Source organism: Symphalangus syndactylus, chromosome 21 (genome assembly GCF_028878055.3).
Source record: "Symphalangus syndactylus isolate Jambi chromosome 21, NHGRI_mSymSyn1-v2.1_pri, whole genome shotgun sequence".
In the NCBI taxonomy this organism is placed as follows: domain Eukaryota; kingdom Metazoa; phylum Chordata; class Mammalia; order Primates; family Hylobatidae; genus Symphalangus; species Symphalangus syndactylus.
In genome coordinates, this window is record NC_072443.2 from 71,249,738 (window position 1) to 71,273,963 (window position 24,226).

The 24,226-nt window shown below is 41.7% G+C and overlaps 1 protein-coding gene across 2 annotated transcripts in view; it reads left to right on the plus strand.

Annotated features, from left to right (window-relative positions):
* The first annotated feature begins 4,978 nt into the window (after positions 1 to 4,978).
* RYBP (RING1 and YY1 binding protein) overlaps positions 4,979 to 24,226 on the plus strand; it is a 72,595-nt gene continuing 53,347 nt past the window's right edge. Inside the window, exons 1-2 of one of the 2 annotated variants that reach the window (XM_055259045.2) lie at positions 4,979 to 5,199; positions 5,957 to 6,082. In XM_055259045.2, coding sequence (XP_055115020.1) covers positions 5,168 to 5,199; positions 5,957 to 6,082 — 158 coding nt within the window. In that variant the 5' untranslated portion in view covers positions 4,979 to 5,167. The remainder of the gene's footprint in view (positions 5,200 to 5,956; positions 6,083 to 24,226) is intronic. The other variant, XM_055259047.2, reaches the window with a different exon arrangement.

Genomic DNA, 24,226 nt, shown 5'->3' on the forward strand with positions numbered 1-24,226 from the left:
TTTGGAACAAACCTTTTTTCTCTCACTTGTTTATAATACGTTCATTGGGGAATCCTAAGGTTCAAAGTCCTAGGCTTAGTGAGTATTCAGGTGTCCCTCTGGGGAGCAGCACTTGCAAATTTAAAGGCAGGAAGAAGCCTGAGTTGATAACTTTCCAGCCCTTCCCATTGGCAAGCCTCAGTGGCTTTCACTTCTTTCTTGAGCTGCCCTTCATGGTCTGAATCTGGGCCATTTTAAAGGTCCTTCCACTACCTCCCCTCCTTTAAGGAGTCTGCTTCTCTCAGCATTTAATTCTTTACGGCAGACACTGACAGTCCCAGGTAGACATATTCTTGTAAACTCATCAGTGGCTTCCATCGCATTCAGGATAAAGACCTCACTCCCAACTCACTCCATACACTGCCATATGGATCTATCCAGCACCTGCCTCTCCAGCCTCATTTCTCCTCTCTGGCGGGACTCTGGCCACAGCTGCTTGCCTTTAGCTCCTCCAAAGCGCCAGACATCTGACTGCTTTTGCCTTTTTTTCTTGTGGGCAACTTAACTTTTTCAGGGGAGTTCCCGGCTCCACCAGCTACATCAACACCCTCCCTCTCTTAGTACCCTCTCACCTCTCATCTCGCATTTTGTCTTTGTAGCAACTGTCACAATTGTAATTACTTGTATAATGTCTGGCTCCTCAACTAGGTGGTAAATTCCAAAAGATTAGGAATGAAGTCTATTTTGTTTATCTGATCTTCCAGTCCCTGGCATGAGCATGATAGCTAGTTGCTACTCAATATATTGTTACATGAAAGATTTTTTTTCAACAAATGTACACTAGTCAGTGTTCTAGGCACTTGATATATACTGGGTGGGATGGTGGGGGGAACGCAACAGAAAAATAAAATCCCTGCCATCATGAAGCATATATTCTACTGGGGCAAGGATCTGCTTAAACAAGATAGCTGAACTGTGGGGTATGTTAGAGAAAAAGTCTCCTCATTATAAGAGCCAAAGGTAGGGTATGCTAGGGAGAGAAAAGCAGAGCAGGACACAGGGACATGGGACATCAGGTTTGGGTTAGTGTATGAAATTTTTAGGTTGGGCCGGGTGCAGTGCCTCACGCCAATAATCCCAGCAATTTGGGAAGCTGAGGATGGAGGATCGCTTGAGCCAAGGAGCTCCAGACCAGCCCGGGCAACATGGTGAAACCCTCTTTCTACTTAAAAAAAAAAAAAACAAAAAAAACAAAAATTAGCTGGGTGTGGTATTACGTGCCTGTAGTCTCAGCTACCCAGGAGGCTGAGGTGGAAGATTGTCTGAGTTCGGGAGGTTGAGGCTATAGTGAGCCGTGCTGTGATTATGCCACTGCACTCCAGCCTGGGTAACAGAGCAAGACTGTCTCAAAAAAAAAAAAAAAAAAGAAAAGAAAAGGAAAAGAAACAAAACACATGGAGATGTAGATTGCGTGACCAAGGAAAATCTCAGTGAGGAAGTGACCTTTGCGTAAAGACCTGAAGGAATTGAGGCAGCTGACAATGAATGTGGGTATCTGCGCAAAGAGCATTCCAAGCCAAGGGAGCAGTAAGTGCACAGGCTCTGAGGCCCTGAAGGTAGGGAACTGTTTTAGAAACAACCAGGAAGCCGGTGTGAGTGAAGCTAATGCGGGGAAGGAAGTCAAATGTAGACTTCAAATTGTCTTATGTATCTGTGGAAACATTTATACTGGACATTTCTTGGCTAGTGCTTCTAACCAGCATCTACACTAAAACCATGGGGTTCCAACAATTTTTTTTTTCTCTTTGAAACAGAGTCTCACTCTGTTGCCCAGGCGGGAGTGCAGTGGCATGATCTCATCTCACTACAACCTCCGCCTCCTGTGCTCAAGTGATCTTCCCACATCAGCCTGCCGAGTAGCTGGGACTACAGGAGTGTACCACCATGCACAGCTAATTTTTGTATTTTTAGTAGAGACAGGGCTTCACCATGTTGGCCAGGCTGGTCTCAAACTCTTGGCCTCAAGTGAAACATTTGCCTCTGCCTCCCAATCAAATAATTTTTAAAGCAGTAGAACCCTTTTGTCAAATGAAATATGAAATGGAGGTTCAAGGGAGGAAACAGAGGAGCAGGGACTGGCTGGCAACTCTCACTGTTACTCTCACCCCACACTGGTCCAAGACGACATCTTAGAGGAAGATTAGTTTCCCATCCAGCTCAGCCTCCAAACTCCACTCCAGAATCACAGCTCTGCCTAGAGCCACAGCACTCTGGAGCACACTGTACCAGAAGTAATCCCATTTGGCTCATACAACTACAAGGAGACTTTGCCTCCAACATCTGAATGAAATTAGAGCCTCTAAAGTTACAATCACAGAGTGATCCTTGGGTCTGATAAGTTCCTAGAGATTAGTTCTCTACTCTGAAACTGTTTTCTTAAACACATTTTTTTGGTTTTTTGGGTTTTTTTTTTTTTTTTTTTTTTTTTTTGAGACGGAGTCCTGCTCTGTCGCCCAGGCTGGAGTGCAATGGTGCAATCTTGGCTCACTGCAACCTCCATCTCCCTGGTTCCAGCAATTCTCCTGCCTCAGCCTACCGAGTAGCTGGGATTACAGGCGCCCACCACCATGCCCAGCTAATTTTTTTTTTATTTTTAGTAGAGACAGGGTTTCACCATGTTGGCCAGGTTGGTCTCGAACTCCTGACCTCAGGTGATCCACCCGCCTCGGCCTCCCAAAGTGCTGGGATTACAGGTGTGAGCCACCATGCCTGGCCCTTCTTAAACCCATTTTAAAAAACTTTTTCTTTTTTGAAAAGATAACACAAGACAAAGATACAAAAAGACATACTAAAACAGTCAATCTCCTATGGATAAATTACAGCATATTTGCAATGGAATTCTACACACTTAAGCAAACAAAAATGAACTATTGATATAGGCAACAACGTGGATGGATATCACAAACATGCTGAGCGAAAGGTGCCAGCCAGACACAAGAGTACAGACCATATGACCCCTGAATATGACCTTAAAGAACAGGCAAAACTAATCTTTGGTGACAGAAGACGGAATTGTGGTTACCTAAGTGAGGGATGACTCATTGGGAGGATAAAATGTTTTATTGTTCTAATGGTGGAAAGTGGGGTGTAGATGTATGCACTAAGCTGCAGTGTGAAAATCTGTGTATTTTATTCTATGTATAGAATAATAACAAAGTCTCCTTTCCACTGCTATGGCTCCCAGCTACCTCCCCGGAGGCCGCTCTTCCAGTGAGGGTTTCTTAGTGCCCCGTTTCTTTCACGACCTTCATGCCAGGGGCAGAGTCCTGGGGGCATGCCAGGCAGACACCAGAGGCCAAGGCTGCTCCACGGCGCAGCTGCACTGGGCCATGGCTTGTGTACATACCCTTTGGCTTTCTACGGCCCTTTTACCCCTAGAACCCTATCCCTCTCTCCTCCTCTTCTTTCTTTCATCCCTCCCCCTAAGGAGGCAGCTGTGGCATTGAGGCCTTGAGAGGTTGCTGACCCTTGTTAAACAGTGTTGCTTCTCCTGGCCCTCCTGGGTGCGCCTGCCTGGAGAGGACACTGCGTGCTGATCAAACTTATTGTTGACACATTCATTCTTTTATCTCTCCCTTCTGATCCCTGGACTGATCTCCAGGAATTTCTGCTCCCTGGGTGCTCAGTCTCAGTGAGCTTCCCTGGTCGCAAGCCCTGATATGCTTCCCTTCCATGGGGCAGTCCTGATAACAACCTACTTTGTATTTGCATATATAAACCTGGCTGAGGGTCTGTCTTATCTCCAACCCCCCCACCCCCGAGCCACAACTCCTAGCAGCATTCTAAGACTCCGTCCCTCCCCTAACCTGGGGCATCAGCACGGCCGTGTCTGTGTCCTTTATCTTATCATCTGGGGTCCTCCTCCTACCAGATCTCCCGGCCTGAGGACAGAGGGTCCCGAGTCACTTTCAAGTCAATTTGGCAAGCGTTTTTGGAGCAGGCCAGAAAGTGAAGGGCACTACCCTGTTCCTCGACTTCAGAAACCGAATGCGGGGGAAATGGTGCACAATTCAGGCCCAGTTATAATAGCTCCTAATACCCAATATCTTGTTTTGGTCCATCGTGAATACCAGGCATCCATCAGCGAACCTTCCATGCAAGATTTCTCTGAATTCTCAAAACAACCCTGGGAAGATTAGCCCCATTTTGGAGATGAAGGAGCTGAGGCACGAGGTTTTAATGCGGGCATGTGGTCGCCAGAATTTGAATAGCAACTTCCCTAAGGAAACGCCCTATTTAGACTCTAGGGGAGAGGAGGATCCCAGGAGGAGTCCGCCAGCAGGAGCTCAGAGTCTGGCCTGGGGGCATTTAGTTATGCCACACCCTTTCTGCACTGTTCCCTCCCGCGTCAGGGGACTGACAAGGAGGGGGGCTTCGGGCCAGCGTGTCGGCCGGAGGCAGGGACTTCAGAAGAGGCAAATACAAAGCTCCGCATGGCAGAAGAAGGGCGCGGGGGAACGCGGTCCAAAGGAGGACCTTGTCGGCCCCCAGGGCACTGCAAGCCTCGAGGCGCTGTGAGCGGTCAGGCTGTCGCAAGCTCCCGCGGCGCGCGCAAACTGCGTGGAACTACTTCCCCGGGGCGGCTTCGGGGCCGCCCCGAAGTCCCGATCCCGGCAACAGCCTCACGGGGCGCCGAGCGCGGCCCGAAGCCAGTTGCCAGCTCCCGGGCGCGGCCACGTGCGCCCCGCCGGGCTTGCACGCTCCGCCACGCCGGGCCGCGGGGCCACCGGCAGGCACGCGCGCCCCCAGCGCGCACACACTCCCGGGCACGCACACCGACGGCCCGGCCCACGTCCGCCACGCCCCGCCTTCCCCCGCGCCCCGCCTCCGCCCTCGCGGCGCCGGCCGCTGCCCTCCCATTGGCCGCACGGCGCGTGACGCGCGGCGCCCGGCCCCGCCCCTCGTCAGTCACTCGGCGGAGGCGGCGCTGGCGGGGACTAGTCTCGGCCGGAGACTGACGGCGGCGGCGGCGGCGGCGGCGGCGGCGGCCGGAGCTCGAGCCGCAGCGGCTGAGGGCGGGCGGGCGCGGGGGAGGGAGGGGGGCCGGTCCGCGACGACTCCCCGGACGGCGTTTCTCCTCCGAGCGGCGCCGGTTTCGGCTTGGGGGGGGCGGGGGTACAGCCCATCCATGACCATGGGCGACAAGAAGAGCCCGACCAGGTACCTGCTCCGAGCGGAGGGGGCGGAAGGGGAGGGAGGGCTGGGGGCGGGCGGGGGCCGGCGACGACTAGGCCCCGGAGCCACCCGGGGCGGGGGGAGGCGCTGCTAAGATGGAGATCCGGGGGCGGGGGGAGGCGGCGGGCGGTGGCGGCGGCGGCGGCGGCGGCGGGAGGCGGTGTCGCTCCCGCTCGGGGCCGGCGGCCGTGCGCGCCGCAGCCATGGCGGCTCCTCCTCAGCCGCCCTCCGCCGCCGCCGCCGCCGCCACTCCTCCCAGACAAAGGGAGATTTAACCAGGTGGGGAGGGAGGGAGGGAGGGCGCGAGCTTGGGAGTGGAGAGGGAAGGAGCCGGCCCACTCCCCGTCGCCGGCCTCGGGCTGCCCCTGCGCGCCCCCTCCAGATCCGGCCCGCGGCTCCCCTCCCGGCCCCCCCCAGCCCCACGCTCAAGTCCACAAGTCCGCCCGCTTCCTGCGCCCGCCTCGGCCCTTCCCGGGGCGCCGCCGCCACCGCCTGGTGTGCGAGGCTATCCGGCCCGGGCCCGGGGCTTGCAGGGTGCCAGTGGGGGCGCCCGGTTCCCTTCCTCGCTCCCTCTTCCAGTCCCCGGAAAGGGTGGGTGGGTGGTCGCCTGAGCGAAGTTTCCAGCACTGGATTCCTGCGAAATTACGACGGCTCACTCGCGCCTGTGTTTTGCTGTCTCTCCCCCGTTTTCCTGCTCCCTGCCTCTTCCCTCCCTTTTCCCCCACTCTCCACTCCTCCGAAGGCCAAAAAGACAAGCGAAACCTGCCGCAGACGAAGGATTTTGGGACTGTAGCGTCTGCACCTTCAGAAACAGTGCTGAAGCCTTTAAATGCAGCATCTGCGATGTGAGGAAAGGCACATCCACCAGGTACTTGAAGATCTGTGTTACCTTTTGTTAAAGGACTTTTTTTTTTTTTTTTTAAGTGAGAGAGGGTAGTGAGCCTTACTTTCTGCCCTTTTTCCAACTTGTTGATTACGGCTTTTTTTGCATTTGCGGGTGGGTTGTGTGTGTTTTTGGGTTGAGTGTATTAAGTGTTGGGTGAAAAGCCTTGTGTTCACTAAATGATTTATGGGAGGGAATTTTTCCAGGTTTTCATCTTATTTCAAACAGACACTGGATTTATTTGACACTTGTGTCTATTGGCTTATTGGTATTGGCTGGGGAAGAGAGGAAGCAGTACTGTCGCTATGGATTGTAGGACATAGACCTTTTATATTTTTGCCATGTGTAGAATGGTTTTAATTTGCCTGTCCCGAGTTATTTTTCTCTTGTCTGAGAAATTTAGTGGGGGTAGTAAGGCTGGCTGTGCTTTTCCTGTCTTGAGCTGCAAATGTCTGTTACTTTCTTGCACTTGAAAATAAATGTCGGTATTTGATAAAGTAAGTGCATTTTGTGGGAGGCTGAGCTGTCAGTTTTTTTTTTTTCTTTGACTAGCTTATGTGGGGTGGTGATGGGGGACGATTTTGTAAAATGGTGAAATGAGCAGTGACTATGTGGAAGTTTGTGTTTAAAGCTCTATTATGATGAAAAGAATGTTGAAAGAATTCCTTTTCATTTTGATGAAGGTCGTAAACCATGTGATTAAAATGAGTTGAACTACTTTAGATTTAACATTCATAAATACTTGGATAAAATGTCAAGACTGATGTTGTAGTCTCGGTCATCTTTTAATTTGTGTCTGGAATTTGTTTCATTGGCGTTAGAGTTTGAAGTTAAACTGTTCTTGGTGTCATTTAATGAACAGGCATTGGGTGTGTATGTGAGACAGAATGAGTTTTTGGTGGATTCTTTAGAACATTACAGTTGATTGCCAAAAATCTCATTTTATCAGGTACGTATTTTTGAATTGGTGACATTCCAGTATGACTGTGTAGTAGTACTTCACAGTTCCAACTGGATATTGTTTTTTGGTTAGATGAATATGTCATGTTAAGGTTTCATTGGTTTATTTATACTTGGGATTAAATAGGATTATTGGGCAACCTAAAATAATCTAACTCTGAGATTAATTGGCCTAATTATTGTTTCTGTGAATTGCACTCTTTGAATGATGAGACCTTTGAATAAAAATAATCAAAAACTGAAAATACTACCCCATACCTTGTTTTAAGTAAATTTTTGTCGGTGTTTTGTATTGTCATGGAATGTATCTAAAGTAAAAAAAACACGCATCAGTAGTTTCATAGATTTTGTTTTGCTGTCTAAAATAGGGAATTCCATCAAATGGCATGAAAGTTTTTAGAAATGTATTTGTTATTTAAAGCGGTAGTGATTGTATATTATTTATGAGTAATGTTTTTTACGTGTAGAATCCCTCAGAGGCCAAACCTCTTTATTGTGGTTTTGCTTTGAGTGTTACCGTAGATGGTGTTCAAGTAAATGATTAGGAAACTCCTAAGAACTTGAGAACATTACTGGTGAAGAGAAACGTAAACCAAATTCAAAAGTTTATGTCTGATTTATTGCTGGGAATGATTATCTCATAATGAAGTGCATTTCAGTTTTTAACATGTATTTTTAAAAACCTTACTCATCAATTTTTCGGAAGCACATGGAAGGTGTTGACTTTTAAAAACGGCATGTATATATGTTTAAAGTTTTTTCAGAGCCACAGATGACAGTTGAAACTTAGTTAAAAATACTGAATTACTCACAATGAAAATATTTTAGAGTCTATTCAGGAACAGGGAGAGGCATCTAAGGGTCTTCGAGTAATTTTCTGTTGTCATTTAATAGGATTTGAATACAGATTTAACAGGTGTGAGGACAGAAAACTGTGTCCATTCATGACACTCTTAGCTGGCCACAGTTTCATTTTGGTTATTGTCAATATTTTGGTGTTTTAGATCTATTCAGAAGTCATCATTGGTTGGAATGCAAATAACGTTTTGGTTTTCCTACATTATGAACAGGTTTTATGTGGAGAAGTGAGTTCGACAGGTTTTCATCCTATCCTGTCTTGTGTGTTAACTGTTGGTTAATCCCTTTGTGATACTGGTTACTGCCATGTTTTTTTCTTGGCCCTCTTGTATTTTTTTTGTACCTCAAAGCTTTGAATATGAATTTGACTTTTTCTATCTTGTGTAGTTTTAATCAGACTTGGTATTGATTGATGGCAATAGAAAACTTGTGTTTTGGATGCTGGGTAATAGGCAAATATTTGTGATTTTTAGAATAATTTGTTTCGTGGCACAGAAATTGTGTTTTATTGCTCTGAGCTGGTGTTACTTATTTTAACAATTCTAGCTAGTTGGCTAGCCGGTGGTTATTTTGCAGTTTTTGATCATTCTCGTCGCTGTCACCATCATCTACCAGTCAACCAAGGAAACCACCTGTGACTTAGTGGTAGGCCAGTATGATAGAGAACTATATTTGCCCTTTGAGGGTGGAATTGATATTGCTGATGTGATTGGGAAAATACTGCCATTCGTCTAAAGAACACTTACTAAATTCCTAGGATATGAAAGATGCTGCTGAAGGGATTGGAGAGAGGAGAGGGGAATGTTAAAATGTTGATAAGCCATGTATGGGAATGATCATAATTCCAATTATAAAGGCTGTACGGATGCAGGGGTCTGACTTAGGGAATCAGAAGGATTCCTTCTTCTCCATTTCTTTTGGACAAGGAGAATTACAAAATCACCTGTCACCTTTTCACTATTACCATGTACGTCAGATATTTTTAGTTCTGCAGGTGGAATTGTTAAGGTGATTGAGAATGAGGTCTTTTTTTTCTTTTTGGAGCAGCAGTAGAGCAGAATGAAAGGTGAGATGGTCTTAAGGAATCTGTTAAGGGAAGAGGGTGGCCTAGGCTGTGTGGAGTTTCAGGGGCAGCAGGAGAGATCTATATTTTAGATGTATTATCAATATGTGTTGGGTGTCTTTGGTTCTTTAATAAACTTGTTTTTCTAACTAGGCTGTCCACTCTTTATGCCTTTTCTGGTTATATACATATCCTTTTGTTTGGAGACAGGGCCTTTGTCACCCAAGCTAGAGTGCAGTGGCATAATCATGGCTCACTGCAGCCTCAACCTCCGTGGCTCAAGCGATTCTTTCACCTGAACCTCCTGAGTAGCTGGGACTATGGGTGTGCACCACCACATCTGGCGAAGTTTTGTAATTTTTATAGAGACAAGGTTTCGCCCTGTTGCCCAGACTGGTCTTGAACTCCTGGCCTCAAGTGGTCCTCCTGCCTTGCAGGAGTGACTGATAATTTACTTATAACACCGATTTTAAGTGTGCAAATCAGTGATTTCTAGTCATTTTAAGGAGTTGTGCAGCCATCACCGCAACCCAGTTTTAGAACATTTCTATCATGTCAAATGGTTTTCTTATATCCATTCTGTAAGTCTAACACAACAGAATGGAGAAGTCATGGGCAACAGGTTGCTTCAGTACCATGCTGATGTACCCTGAGCCTTTCAAGTTAGAAAATAAAAGAGTGCATGTTAGAATGTGTGTGTAAGGTGGCAAGTGGCTGGGGGAGAAACACTATCCCTTTCTTAAGTGATAAAGTAGTATTTCCCATCCTGCTTTGCCAGTCTCAAGAAAGAGGATACCAGCTTTTAAAAGTAGGAGAAAAAAACTGCAAATGCATGAATGTACCCAACTGTGTGTGTGTGTGTGTTTTTTTTTTTCTTTGTATTTTCCACCTTCCTACACTTCCAGCTGATGTTTTTTTGTTGTGGTGGTGGTTTTTTTTTTTTTTTTTTTTAAATGAAGAGACAGGGTTTTGCTATGTTGCTCAGGTTGGTCTTGAATTCCTGGCCTCAAGGGATCCTCCTCCCTTGACCTCCCAAAGTGCTGGGATTTGCCCAGCCCCTAACTGTTGTTTTGTTAAGTTGCATTCCTCAAGATTGGGCAGAGTAGCTTCCTAGACTTGGTGATTTGATTTTATTTTTGTGGTCTTGTTATTTCTCTGCATTCAATGTTACCTTAATTGTAAAATAAAAATTACCAAGACATTGCTGAATATAGTTGTTGATTAGTATTCCCTTGATACTAGTTCTGCATTTTTACTTTCAGCTACTGCTTAATCATATTCATTTGCGAAATTGGAAAATTTTTACTTTGGCTAATTACCATAGGTTTAGAACTTCCTGGTCTTCAACTCCAGAAATGTATCACTGTGTTGAGATCATGTTTTATTTCATCCCTGTTTATTTCAATACTGCCCCTCTGAAAAGTTGACTGTTTTTGGAGCTTTTATAGACAAGTATGAGTGAGGAAATTAGGTGTAGAATAAAATTGTGTAGAAATAATTATCTTTGAAAAAATTTGGTATTCAGGATATTGAATTGGAAGTGTTGAAGAAGCAGCTGTTTTGTGTGTAATACGTTTCTCTTGAGAACTTACCAGTTTTTTGCAGTTGTAACTTTGAACTATCCATCCCCCCCTTAAATTTAGATACCCTGACAACCCAAAATCTCTTGAATTGTCATGAAGTACTTTAGTAGAAGTTTTATGGAAAAGCACGACATAGTTATGATCTTTGCTGGAAGCTTCAAAAAGGCATCATCCTGTGATGCTTTTTAGGTAGAAAAACTCCCAGAAATAAGATAAGGTACCTACACTGGGCAAAGCCAAGCCTCTTACTCATGTTTCCTGGTAATCCACAGCAGTGGTTTTGCTCCTTTCATCACATTGTTTTTGTTGTAGTGTTTGTCTTTCATAAAAATTCTCCATAAAAATACATAAAAATTATCTGTCTTCCAAATCAAACTTTTATCAAACCTTCCAAGCTGAAAGCTGGTACAATTTTAAGATCATTCTTACCCAGGAACAGAGTAATAATTTATTTTGTGTTTACTGTTGCATTGGACTTAACTGATTTATTGGTAGTGACTTGATCTTATGTGTACTTGGTGACCTTAAAGTAAATTACCTGGGTAGTTGTGGTCATTGACAAGTTTTTATTGAGCACACAGCTGTTTGCACTCTTGGTGTACGGTGGTATAAAGACGGACCAGGTCCCTGTTCTTACGGAGCTTAAAATACTATGGACAGGAAGAGAAAATAAACAAATGAACAGAAAAATAACAATTTCAGCTAGCGACAAGTGCTACGAAGAATTTAGAGCAGGATAAGGAACTACAGAGTGATGAGAACTGGGTGGAGTGACTGCTTCATAGACAACGTTGAGATAATGCATTTAATTTTTTAGGAAAAAGTAATGCTACTTCCTTTTTGAGCCAGGGGTAATTCTTATGTAGGTTTACCTGTGCCATTTAGCTCATTTGGTTGGGGGACAGACAGCTTTTAGATTTGGAGCCCTTGTGCATAGGCTGCTAAACTTATAAACTTAGTTCTGTGTTGTAGACTAAACCTAGGCCAGCTAATTTACTAGTACTGTTAGTTATTAGGGTGGGAGATTATGAATGGATTCACTTACATACTATTTATTCATGTGGCGTGTATTTGTTGTGCATTTTAGTAGGTGCTGGAGAAAATTCCAAGATTAAAAACTTTCTCAAGTAGCTGTAGTTTACCAAAATAGTTATCAGAACTAATTCGGTTCATTAGGACTTTCGGTAAATAGTAGGTCTGTCGTGTCCTAAATGACTTGAGCTAATACATTCTACAGTCTTCCTGGCACTTGTTTTCTCTTTTGGCTCATCACCCATGCTTTTTCTCTTTGTGGCATCTTCTGTGTTACTTTTCATAACTAGTACTCCCACTTCCCTTTTTACCTATAGATATAAACTTTTTCAGCTGTCGCATACATAGAAGTGCACAAATCGTAAGTATAAGGATTTGATAAAGTTTTGCAAAGTGAGCATACCTTTGCAACTAGCACCCAGATTGATTTTTTTTTTTTTTTTTTTTTGGAGACAGGTATCTGGCTCTGTTGCCGAGGCTAGAGTGTGTTGGTGTAATCACAGCTCACTGTAGCCCCTGCTTTGAGGCTCAAGTGATCCTCTCACCTCAGCCTCCTGAGTAGTTGGGACCATAGACATGTGCCACCATGCCTGGCACACTTTTAAGAGCTTTTTTTTTTTTTTTGTGAGACAGGGTGTCCCTATGTTGCTTAGGCTAGTCTCTAATTTCTGGGATCAAGCTATCCTCCCGCCTCAGCCTCCCAAAGAGTTGGTATTATAGGCATGAGCCACTGTGCTGGCTTGCTCCTAGATTCTTAAAGAGAACATTACTAGAACATTACCGGAAGCCCCTTGTACGCTGTCCCCTATGGGCCACTTCCCCCACCCCATTCCTGTCTTTTAATACTAGAGATCAGTTGTGCTTGTTTTTGAACTTTATGCGAGTGGAGTATACTATGTATACAGTACACAGTAAATACTGTATGTACCACTGTGTATATACAGTATACTCCACAGTGAGTGAAACAAGCCAGTCTCAGAAGTGTACATACTGTACGTACCACTTTGCTTAGTAGCCACAGTGTATGCATCGTGGTACATACATATACTTCTGAATCTGGCTTGTTGCACTCATGGTTAGGTGTGCAGGATTCATCCATGTTGTTGTGTGCAGTTCTTGCTTCTTTTACCAGTCTGTTTTATTCTAAGAATATCTTAGGCATTCAACTCTGCATGCAGACCCTTCCTTACACGTTCTAGAGAGAGAACCTGTCTTCACCCTGTGTTTATTACCCACATACTTGAACAGCTGTCTCCTCCAGGCATCATTATGCAAAAGGAATGAAACCCGGTGTGTGCAGCTTTTTTAGAGGACGTAAAAGGAGTCAGCTCCTGCCTCTCATCAATAGTATTGTTTATCATTTCTCTTTTGAGGCATTGGTTGAATAAATGGGAAAATTCCTGCTTTCAAGGAACTTAGCAGACTTGTTGACAGATAAGACCATAAGAAGAAAGCCAGTGAAGTGTACCCAGTGATGTGAACACCGTGGTATGCGCAAGTACGTAATAGAGACCGCATGTGCTTTTTAGAAGTTAGAGATAGTCATTCTCTGGGGCTTCCTCAGGAAAACCCTCACTGAATCTGGGATCTAAACTGGGCCTTATGATTCTTGGATGTAGGGTTTGTTGTATAGGTTGATACAAGTTACTTATTAATAGTTGTTTGCCCCCCTCCCTATTCACTGTCTTCAGGTGATGTCCACACCTTTACACATCTCCTCAGGAGCTGGTGATTCCCAGATACTATTTGTTAACCTGCATCACCACTCCCATGCACACGAACACAGGACAAACAAATCCAGCTGCTTCCTGGCATCTCTACATGAACGACTTAAAGGCAGTTCAGATCCCACATAGGTGAAAAGCGGAATTCACCTATCAGAGTGTTTTCTAAAATCCCAAATAGATTATATCCCATTCCTGCTTAGAATGAGCTCCTGATTCTCATTACCTTTTGGATAAAACCCAATCCTTAGTATCACAAGGGGCTTGTGATTTGGTCCTTTTCTGTGTCATTCTTCAGAATTTCTGGAAGCAGCCTATCATCGCTCCATCTGCCCTCCATACACAGCGTTTGTGTGTGTTATGCCAAACTGCTTGGTGTTTTCCAACCGTGGACCATGATATCTCACTTCCTTACCTTACCTTCATATGCTTTTCCTTTGTGTCTTCTTCTGAAATGCTTCTTCCTTTTGTCCAGGCTGACTCCTGTTTGTCTGAGACATGCGTCTCAGGAAGCCTTTCCATTCCCCTCCAGTCATTCATACCTCTGTCATAAACACATAGACTGTATTTTTAATTTGATTTCCAATCTGTCTCTTTTAGGTTGTCACCTTTTTTGAGGACAAGACCTTTTTGTTTCATAGCTTTAGTTTGCTGTGTCTGTTACAGTGCCTGGCATTTGGTGTAGGGGTTGAGTAAATGTATACAGAATAAATGAAGACTGGGAGAAGCAGTTCCAGTTAAGAGTTCTAATAAATAACTGTTTTTTCAAAATCTTGGGGCTTTCATCTTGTGTGTTGAATGTTACTGGATTAGGGGAAAGTTGTCTTTATGAAGTGTGCCCTTAAAACTAGTATTCCTGTTTTTCTGTTATAGTTCCCTACTCCCTGCCCCACACCCCCCCTTAAAAAAAACAAGTACTAGAAGTTAAACATAGAACTATAGCCTTGGAGGCTGTAGGCAGTGCATTTAAAGTACTTCTGGAGTGGTTTTGAGCTTCAGAGCATTGACACACTTCCCTAAATAACTGTGACAATTCTTTCTATTTGCTGTTGCCCATCGGTGATTTCAGTGGCCAGTAGTCATATTGGAAAGTCTGATAATAAAGCAGGGGATCAGTCATGTGGTACCAGACCAGTTGTGGGGAATGTTAGATGTGTTAAGATGTGATAAGCAACTACATTCCTGTTTGTAAACTGGCATCTATGGCGGTTTAAAAATGGTGGCAAAACCATTTTGAGTATTGTTGGAAATGTTATCTGTTGTTCTGCCATGTTAATATACCTATAATTTGATTGTTGCATCTTGTACCCTTGATAGTCATACTTTGTACATTGTGTATGCCACTATTCTGTTGAGTAATTTGGATTAATTACTTTGGTTAGATTGAAGTCGTGACTCATTCACTTCACTCATTTATTTAGCTGTAGTTTCAGTTCCATGCAGTGAGTGACACAGACTATGGTGCCAAAAAGGAATTCTCAGTAAGGGCAATGCACATAAATTACTGTGTTACTCAGAAATCATGAATAGTTGAAATCACAAGGTAAATGGTGAAAATTTTGTTTTTAAATAGGATTAGATATGACTTTCTCCCCTCCTTTCTTCCCTCTGTCAATTTAGAAAATCTACTTAAATTGTCCTGTGGTTGGGAAAAGAAACTAGTGGAAGGAATATGTTAAAAAAGCATCTTTCTTAAAATGTATTCAAAATATTTTTCTCTACAATTTAAGAGCATTAGCAAATACAACCTAGGATGAAACTTTAACCGCCTTTGAGAGGGACAAGAAATGAAATTAAGGGTGATATATGAAGCCAGTATCATCGGTGTACTGGGTCTCATAATACATACAATACATGGTAGTTAGTCATAGGGAGAAAACAAACCTGGTGGCTGCTTTCTAAGAACAAATCGGATTTCTTGTGTAGCTATGTGGTTTAACTGTTCTTGTCCTTCTTTCACAAAACTAAACAGGTTTAATATCATAAGTGCTACAGAAATAGTCAAGATTGCTCTATAATTAGGAATCTAGCTCAAACTACCTTAAGTCAGAAAAGCCAAAAATTTACTGGCCCACGTAGCCAATGAGAGAAGGTTGATGTTTGAACTCGGGGAAACGGGAAGAACTGCAAGAATCAGGACTCCTGTCACTTGACTGGTCCCTAGGTTAAAACAGAAAAACAAACAAAGGTCACCTATCATCCTGCCATTCAGAATTATTTATTGAGCATTTTGTTCATTGGACCTCACATATTTGAGTAACTATGGTTTTACAGTTGCTTTGCTTTAATAATGATATTTCATTGAATTTTCAAAATGATGGTTCCCTATGGGAGTGGGAATTATGCTATGTGTTATATGAAACAAATTGAATTTGATTTTTAAAGGCATGTATTCTTGTCTGTTGGGTGATAGAGTTCATTTTGATTTCTTCTTCTAGGGGAGAAGTTTTATGAACACTTAATGGTTTTAGAGTTCTATTTGTAGAAAATAAATATAAAATCCAGATTTCTTTCAGGATTATTTTCATTTTGGGAAGAACCGAAACATTGGATTCTTAGTATCTATAGCATAATTAACTTTGCCCAAATCTTCCATTAAAGAAAAATTATGTATACAAGAGAACCCACACTTAATATTTTTGTTCTAAATTTGTTTAGATTGCTGGTTCTCAAACTTTAGCATGTTATCAGAATCACTTGGAAGACTTCTTCAACACATTGTTGAGTCCCATTCCCAGAGGTTCAGAAAATTAGATGTTGACATTTTCAAAGTGAACTTAAGAAAAGTAAGTGGTCTACATTTATAGGAACCATGTTTTTGGCATTTGAGGTGATTACTTAATTGGTGAAAACATTGTGCAAAGTATAGGAGTGTTTATAAATTAGGGAACCATATCAATTAAACCCTATCTTTTTGCATTCTAAAATCATCTGTCTTGCATTATTAGCACTTAGGATTGGATTTCAGACATGTTTAAAAAAAAATCTGATTTCTGCCTGTGATGTGGTGGCTCATGCCTGTTATTCCAGTACTTTGGGAACCTGAAGCAGGAGGCTTGCTTGCTAACAGTTAGGAGTTTGAAACCAGCCTGTGCAACAAAGTGAGAACCCGTCTTTACAAAAATAAAATTAGCTGGGCATGGTGGTGCATACCTGTAATCCCAGCTACTTGGGAGGCTGAGTCAGGAGGATTCCTTGATCTCAGGAGTTCGAGGCTACAGTCATCTATGACTGCGCTCCTATACTCCAGCCTGGACGACAGAGCAAGACCTGGTCTCAAGAAAAAAAAAAATCTTAGTTTTTTTTGCATTGCACAGTGGAGAGATGGAACTAGGTCTTATAATCAGTAAACCAATATTCCAGTAAAAAGCCTGCAAAGAATGCAAATAAGTAATAAAAGAACTACAAATTAAGTCAGTAAATATGAGAAATGTATAGCCTTCCCATTACTCAAAGAAATACAAAATAAGATAACTTTTTTTTTTGGCAAATCAAGTTTTAAAGATTAAAAAAATAACTTCACTGAGATTGAGAGGTAGGCATTCTCATAGACTCTTTGCGGGTATGGGAGTTGATTTACATTTTCTGAATGCCAGTACGGCAGTTGTTATCAAATGCCTTTAAAATATTTGTGCTCTGTGATCTAGCAACATAACTTCTAGGAATTTGCTTGACCTGCATATAAAAATTCCTGTTACGAATTATGTCATTATTACAACAAAAAATTGAAAATGACTTAAATAGGGATTATTAGGGAATTGCCAAAATTATGGAACCACCATGATGGAATAATTTGCAGCTGTTAAAAATGTTTTGTGGGTTTTCATACCTGTCATTTTTTTTTTTTTTTTTTTTTTTTGAGGCGGAGTCTCGCTCTGTTGCCTAGGCTGGAGTGCCATGGTGCAATGTTGGCTCACGGCAAGCTCCACCTCCCGGGTTCACGCCGTTCTCCTGCCTCAGCCTCCCAAGTAGCTGGGACTACAGGTGCTCGCCACGACGCCTGGCTACTTTTTTTGTATTTTTAATAGAGACGGGGTTTCATCGTGTTAGCCAGGATGGTCTCAATCTCCTGACCTCATGATCCGCCTGCCTCGGCCTCCCAGAGTGTTGGGATTACAGCCATGAGCCACTGCACCCAGCCCATACCTGTCGTATTTTTTTTAAAAAAAGTTTTCAGATCTGCCACACATTGCTGGTGACAATATGAAATGGTACATTCCACTTTGGAAAATAGGTTGGCAGTTTCTTACAAAGTGAAACATATACTTACCGTAGGACCTAGCAGTTGCCTCCTGAGCATTTATCCCAGAGAAATGAAAGCTAGTGTTCACAGAAAACCTGCCCACAGCTTTCTTTATTTGTAATAGCCCAAAACTAGAAAAAACTCACATGTTCTTCAGTAGGTGAATGGTACATTCATGCTGTGGAATACTATTCAGCAACAAGAAGGAACAAACTATGGATACATAGAATAACTTGGGTGGACTCCTGGGGCTTTATGCTGAGTGAAAAAAGCCAATCTTAAAAGGTCTCATACTATAGGATACTATTAACCTTGAAATGATAACATCACAGAGATAGGAGAACACATTAGTGGTTGCCAGGAGTTAGGACTAGTGGTGGGAGGGAGGGAGATGGATATAACTGTAAAAGGGTAGCAAGAGGAAGATCTTTGTGGTGATGAAGTAGGTCTGCATCTTGATTGTGGTGGTAGTTACATGAATCTAAACGTGATAAAGTGGCGTAGAACTATATGCATACCTACCAATGTCAGTTTCCGGGTTTTGACATTGTGCTATCAAGAAGGTGCACATGTTGGGAAATTGGGTGGAGATTACATGGGACCTCTGTGTACCATTTTTGCAACTTCCTGTAAATTTATAATTATTTTCGAAATAGTTAAAAATGTTGAGAATATGTGATAAAGGAAGAGGTTCATAATCAGAAAAACAAGTTACAAAATGATAAAATTACATGAAACTAATATTTCATACCATTCGTACTAATACATATACGTGGAAGGAATGACTGATAAAAACCTTAACTCTGAGATGATGATTCTTTTTTGTATTTCTGTAGTGTATGTGTGGATGAGTCAGTATCACTTTTATAGTGGTAAGAAAGCAATTTTCCTAATAGGAAATTCTTAGAATTAATCTGGTTTGGAATATTCAAGTGACAATGTGTTTTTACATTAAGGGATTAAAATTTTTATCAGGCACACTACTAACTTAGTATTAAAACAGCTGTTAAGATTGGAAAGTATCTGAATGTATTCTTTAAAATATATTGTATTTGTAAATTTAAAATTATTTCATACTTTTCATATATATTATAAGACATTCTGTGTGTTCTAAATCAGTGCTATCCAAAAGAAATATATTGTAAGCCACATGTAATTTTAAACTTTCTAGTAGTCACAGGAAGAAAGTAAATTGAGCAGGTGGAATTAATTTTAAGAATATGTTTTATCGAACCATTTATATCCAGAATGTTTTTTTTTAAACATGTAACCAGTATTACAGTGAGATACTGTACATTCTTGTTTTCAAACAAAGTCTTCAAAATCTAGTGTACATTTTAGGATTACAGCAAGGTTTAGTTCAGACTAACCACATTTCAAGTGCTCAGTAGCCACCTGTGGCTAGTGGGTACCATATTGAACAAGAGGATGAGTAGTTGGGAGTGAGGGCTTTGATGTCAGACCCAAGTTTGAGTAACAGCAGCTCTGCCATTTGCTCACCTTGTGACCTTGGGAATGTTACGTGAACCTGTGCTTTTGTTTTTCATTTATAAGATAGGGATAATAACTTCTCCATAGTGGTATTGTAAGGATTAAATGAGTCATTGTAGGTAGCATGCTTGGCACAGGACTGGGCACAAAATATGCACTGTAAATAGTATATGTTATACAGTGGTAATTTTTAAAATTCCCAAATATTGTGTACTGAATTGAATGAGTAACCATTCTAAAAGTGTGACTGATTTCTTAGTAGTAGTAGTGAGTAAATACATAAGCAGTACAGGAAATAATCCTTCCTTCTTACCATTAAAGTTTTGGGTCCTTTTAAATTACGACTGATTGAATAGACAAATATTTGAGTACTCATGTGCAAAATATTGTACCAGCCACTTGAACATTTAGAAGGTAGGTCTTAAGATGATATCCTCAGATGTTTTATATTTACATAAGTACTTGACATTTTGCTTGCCACTTTTGTGTCTTTTTTTTTTCAATGTAATACTCAAAGCAATCCTGAGAGATAGTTGTTACTCTAACTTTCACAATTGAAGAAGCTGAGTTTCAGAAAAGTAACTTATTTGGTGTCATACCCAGTTAGTAGAATAGAAGACAGGTGACTTAATTAAATGGACAAATTTAATATGATGTTTAAAGTGTTTCAGCTACACTCCTTTGATTCTTTCCCTTCCAACTTTGCCATCTTTTCCAGGACCATTTAAATTAGAGGAGGACAATAAAATGTCAGTTGAGGAGTTACCTTTCTCCGAATTATCCTGAGGTTATTAGCCTATTCAGATAATCTGTAATGTAAAAAGTTAACATAAGCCTGTGTAGATTAGATGATTTATTTTGCTTGTTGCAGTGTTTCTCTTTATAAAGTTGAGTATTCTTCATCCTGTCTTTTGGATACATATACCTATAAAAACGGGCCAAGAATATGCATTCTGTGCTGACTGCCTTAAAATCGGATTCTTTGAAGTGTAGTTTGTCACTTCACTTATTCAGAAAATTACACAATTCTTTTAAGGAACTGTGTGCCACGATTAAAATCACTAGTGAAAGGCAGTGAGTTTGTGAATGATTGACTTTCCCAGGGCAGTGGTGCAGTGGAAGGCACTTGTTACCTGGGCAGAGTTAGATGGAGCGTATTTCATAAGGCGTTCAGGCTCTGTATTCTAGTGTGTAGATTTTGTTTTCACTGTATGCATTGCTGGATTTATTTCCAGTTTCTTCTCTAGTTAAAATACTGAGGAAGTCACAGGACATCCAGTTTGTTCTTGGGTACTATGGGACAAAATATATGACAGTAAACTATCAGCTCATCTTGGCAAGTACTTTTGGTGTGGACCACTGAAGCATATTTGTAAGAAGGGAATTATATTTTGGTGGTCAGGATGGGAGTGATGATAGTTTCAAAGATTTCTATTTTGGAAGAGGGATCTCAATGCCTAGGATTTCTGAAAAAATTCACTGTACACAGTTTCTGCTACTGCAATTACGTTATAAATAAATGCTTTAATTATAAGATACAACTTTATATATGTAAAGATGTGTATGTTAGGTTGAGATTTAAAACCGTGGGTTGCAATTAAAATAAAAGATTCCCTGAAATTCATGGAACTGGACGATGTCTTTCCTTTCCTTTATGTTCTTTTAAAGATAGGGTCTCGCTCTGTTGCCCAGGCTACAGTGCAGGAGCATGCTTATAGGCCACTGCAGACTTGAACTTCTAGGCTTAAGCAATCTTCCCATTTCAGCGTCCCAAGTAGCTAGGACTACAGGCTTGTGCCACCAGGCACAATTTAATTTGGTTAAAATTTTTTTTTTTTTTTTTTTTTTTGTAAAGGTGAAGTCTTGATATGTTGCACAGGCTGGTCTTGAACTCCTGGCCTCAAGTGATCCTTCTGTCTTGACCTCCCAAAATGTTGGGATTACAGGCATGAGCCACTGAGCCCGGCCAGAACTAGATGACGTCTGTGTCTTTTCCAGTTCTAAAATACTTTGCTATGTCAGTTTGGGCAATTTATCATACAGTAAGATGACTCTTAAAATTTTACAATGCCAAATTACTTGTCTACAAGTATATAGAGAAGATAATTTGTCATTTCCTCTCCCCCAGTGTGTTATATAGATATTCATGCATTTTGTGACTTGTTTTTCTTTCTTTTTTCTTTTTTTTTTTTTTTTTTTTTGATGGAGTCTCGCTCTGTTTCCCAAGCTGGAGTGCAGTGGTGCAATCTCGGCTCACCGCAACCTCCACCTCCCAGGTTTAAGCGATTCTCCTCCTTCAGCCTCCTTAGTAGCTGGGACTACAGGCGCCTGCCACCACGCCCAGCCGCTTTTTGTATTTTTAATAGAGACAGGGTTTTGCCATGTTGGCCAGGCTGGTCTCAAACTCCTGACCTCAGGTGATCCACCTACCTCGGCCTCCCAATGTGCTGGGATTACAGGCATGAGCCACCGTGCCCGGCCACATTTTGTGACTTCTGAAGAGGAAAGCTTTATCTTAAAAATTTTTCGTAGTGTTATTTATGTGTAGCTGAATGATTTTCTTATTTAAGTTATAATTAAGGTTTTAATTTTGAAATCTTCATTCAGGGGTTAACAAATATTTGCCCCATTCTAAGAAATTAAACTCAATGCAGACTGACCAAAGACCAGATTCAGTCAATCTCCTTTTCAGGATCTCTGAGATGAGGGCTTCAGGACAGAATACCTGGTGTGGAAGGCTAGTGTTTTCAAGTATAAACAGGTGTACTGCAGCCCTAAGGCTGTTCTTACTTAGACCTTGATCATATTAATTAAAAGAATGACACTGATACATTTTTTTTTTTTGAAAAGTGTTTTTATTACTGAAATGGTTAATACTGAATCATGCTTCACAGCAAAGCTTGGTTCTAATAGAACAGGTGTACATTGGGTGTTTTTCCTGCTTAACATTTATTGATACCCATCTCTAGCATTCAGTCTGATACCAAATTCTGCTGACTTTATTTGTCCAGTATCCCTGCTGCGACTACCTTAATTTAGGTTCTCATTATATTTCATTTTCTATTTCAATTCTTAATTGCAAGCCTGTATTACCCAGACTTGTACCATTGCAGTAGCCTTGAAACTGTTCTGCCAAGTCTAGTCTGTTTGCTGCCTAGAGATATCTCCAGAAAGCACATAGACCATGTTGTGTGCTTAAAAACCCTGGATACTGCCTCGTTGCCCAAAGAGGTCTTGCCCTGCTTAGCATGCACTTTCTGGTCAAACTGTTCAGTGTTACCTGAACATGTTCTTTTATGCCATTATGCTGCCTGCCACATGTATTTCTAGAACTGCTTGAAGATGTTAACTCTTTGGGGAAACCTTCCTTGATTCTTTTTTTTTTGTGACAGGATCTTGCTCCTTTGCCCAGGCTGGAGTGCAGTGGCATGATCAAAGCCCACTGTAGCCTCAGAACTCCTGGGCTTACGCAGTCCTCCCACCTCAGCCTCCCAAGTAGTTGGGACTCCACAAGCATGTGCCACCATACCCAGCTAATTTTTTTCTCTCTTTTTGAGAGATGGGGTCTCCCCCATGTTGTCCAGGCTGGTCTTGAACTCCTGGCCTCAAATGATCCTCCCACTTTGGCCTCCCAGAGTGCTGGGATTACAGGCGTGAGCCATTGCTGGGCCTTGATTTTTGTCTTTTGTGATCTTTGAAGCACTTTGTGATATACTTACCATACCACACAATCATTTTGTACTGGAATTTCGTGTTTACATTTGCTGCTCCATATCCGCCCCTGTGTGAGGCTCTCAGGGATAGAGACTATAACCTGTTGTTGAATCTTTAGAGGCAAGGTCTTACTATGCTGCTTTTGTGTTCTTCAAATGTATTTAGAGGGCAGTCTGTTCTTCTGATTTCTTATTTAAAATGTTTTCTTTTTAAAATAATTGTGTGATATATTGGTTAACCCCCTCTGCAAATAGGTTTATTCATTTAAAACCTTTGGGAAATGCCTTGGAAATACTGCTACACTACTTTCCTTTTTCACTTCAGTTTCTAGTTTTACTGTGTGCATCATCTCTTTTTTTTACCCTTAAGATGATTCCCTTGATTATCTGTCTCTCTTTGAAGTTCATGCCTGCTTTTCTGTTCATAGCTGATAAAACAGTTGATTGCGAAATCGGATTCTTCTGAAGTAGTGTCTGTTTTAAAACGGTGATCCCTCTTAGTAGGGCTCCCATACAATGCCTTCTGAAGTTCTCTTCTGCTCTGTGCCCTCTGGCTGAAAGTTTTAGAAACAGAGTGACTAGAGTGGTCTAGAGTCAGAATACAGTGTAAGGAAGCAAAGGGGATGAAAATTGAGAAAATCGTGAAGTCTGTATTCTTCATGAGATTTTGCAGCTGAATAGGACTCAGAATAGTTGTAATTCTCTTGGGCTAGATAGTTGTTTGAACTGATAAATAATTTAGATACCGGAATTTTCTCTCTTCTTTTTCAGGAGCCACCTCCTAGATAATCTTCCGCTTTAGCTGGTACTGTTTTATAAATGAAGCCTCTGAATTGTTCATTAGTATTTTCAGAGCTCTTTTATCTAGTAAGCTTTATGAGAGAAGACATTTTTCCTGATGAATTGGAATGTTTTGATTAAAATGGTTTTTTTTATGTTTTAAGTTAATTTATTAGACATTAGTAAGCACTTAATTTTTGGGGCACAGTATGTGTGGAGACTAATGCTCAACTACAGAGTTAGTTTCTCAGTAGATGTTATGTAGAAACTTCTGGAATCTCAGTACCTAGTTTTAAAAAAATTAGAATTAGGAAATGATCTATATAGAAGTAAATAAATTTAGTACACAGTGACCAGATTGATCCCTAGATTGGGGGGTTTTTGCTAATTTAATATTAGATTTAATCCTAATATTTAAATCAACTAGTAATGCCATGAATAATTTTGATCTTTTTGTGGTTTTGAAAGATGTATTTTCAGAATTAATTTTATTACCCTCATAACATGCTCAGAGAACTTTGGTGTAAAGATAATGCTTTGTTTTTCTTGGTGGCCAATATAATCTTTTAAAGTGTACTTCTTAGCTTAGGTATCCCTGGAAGTTTTTGTTCTCAGTTTAATGATCTTGTCAAGTAAATACCACCTAATTATCTATTCCTATTCCGCTGTCATTTATCCAGGC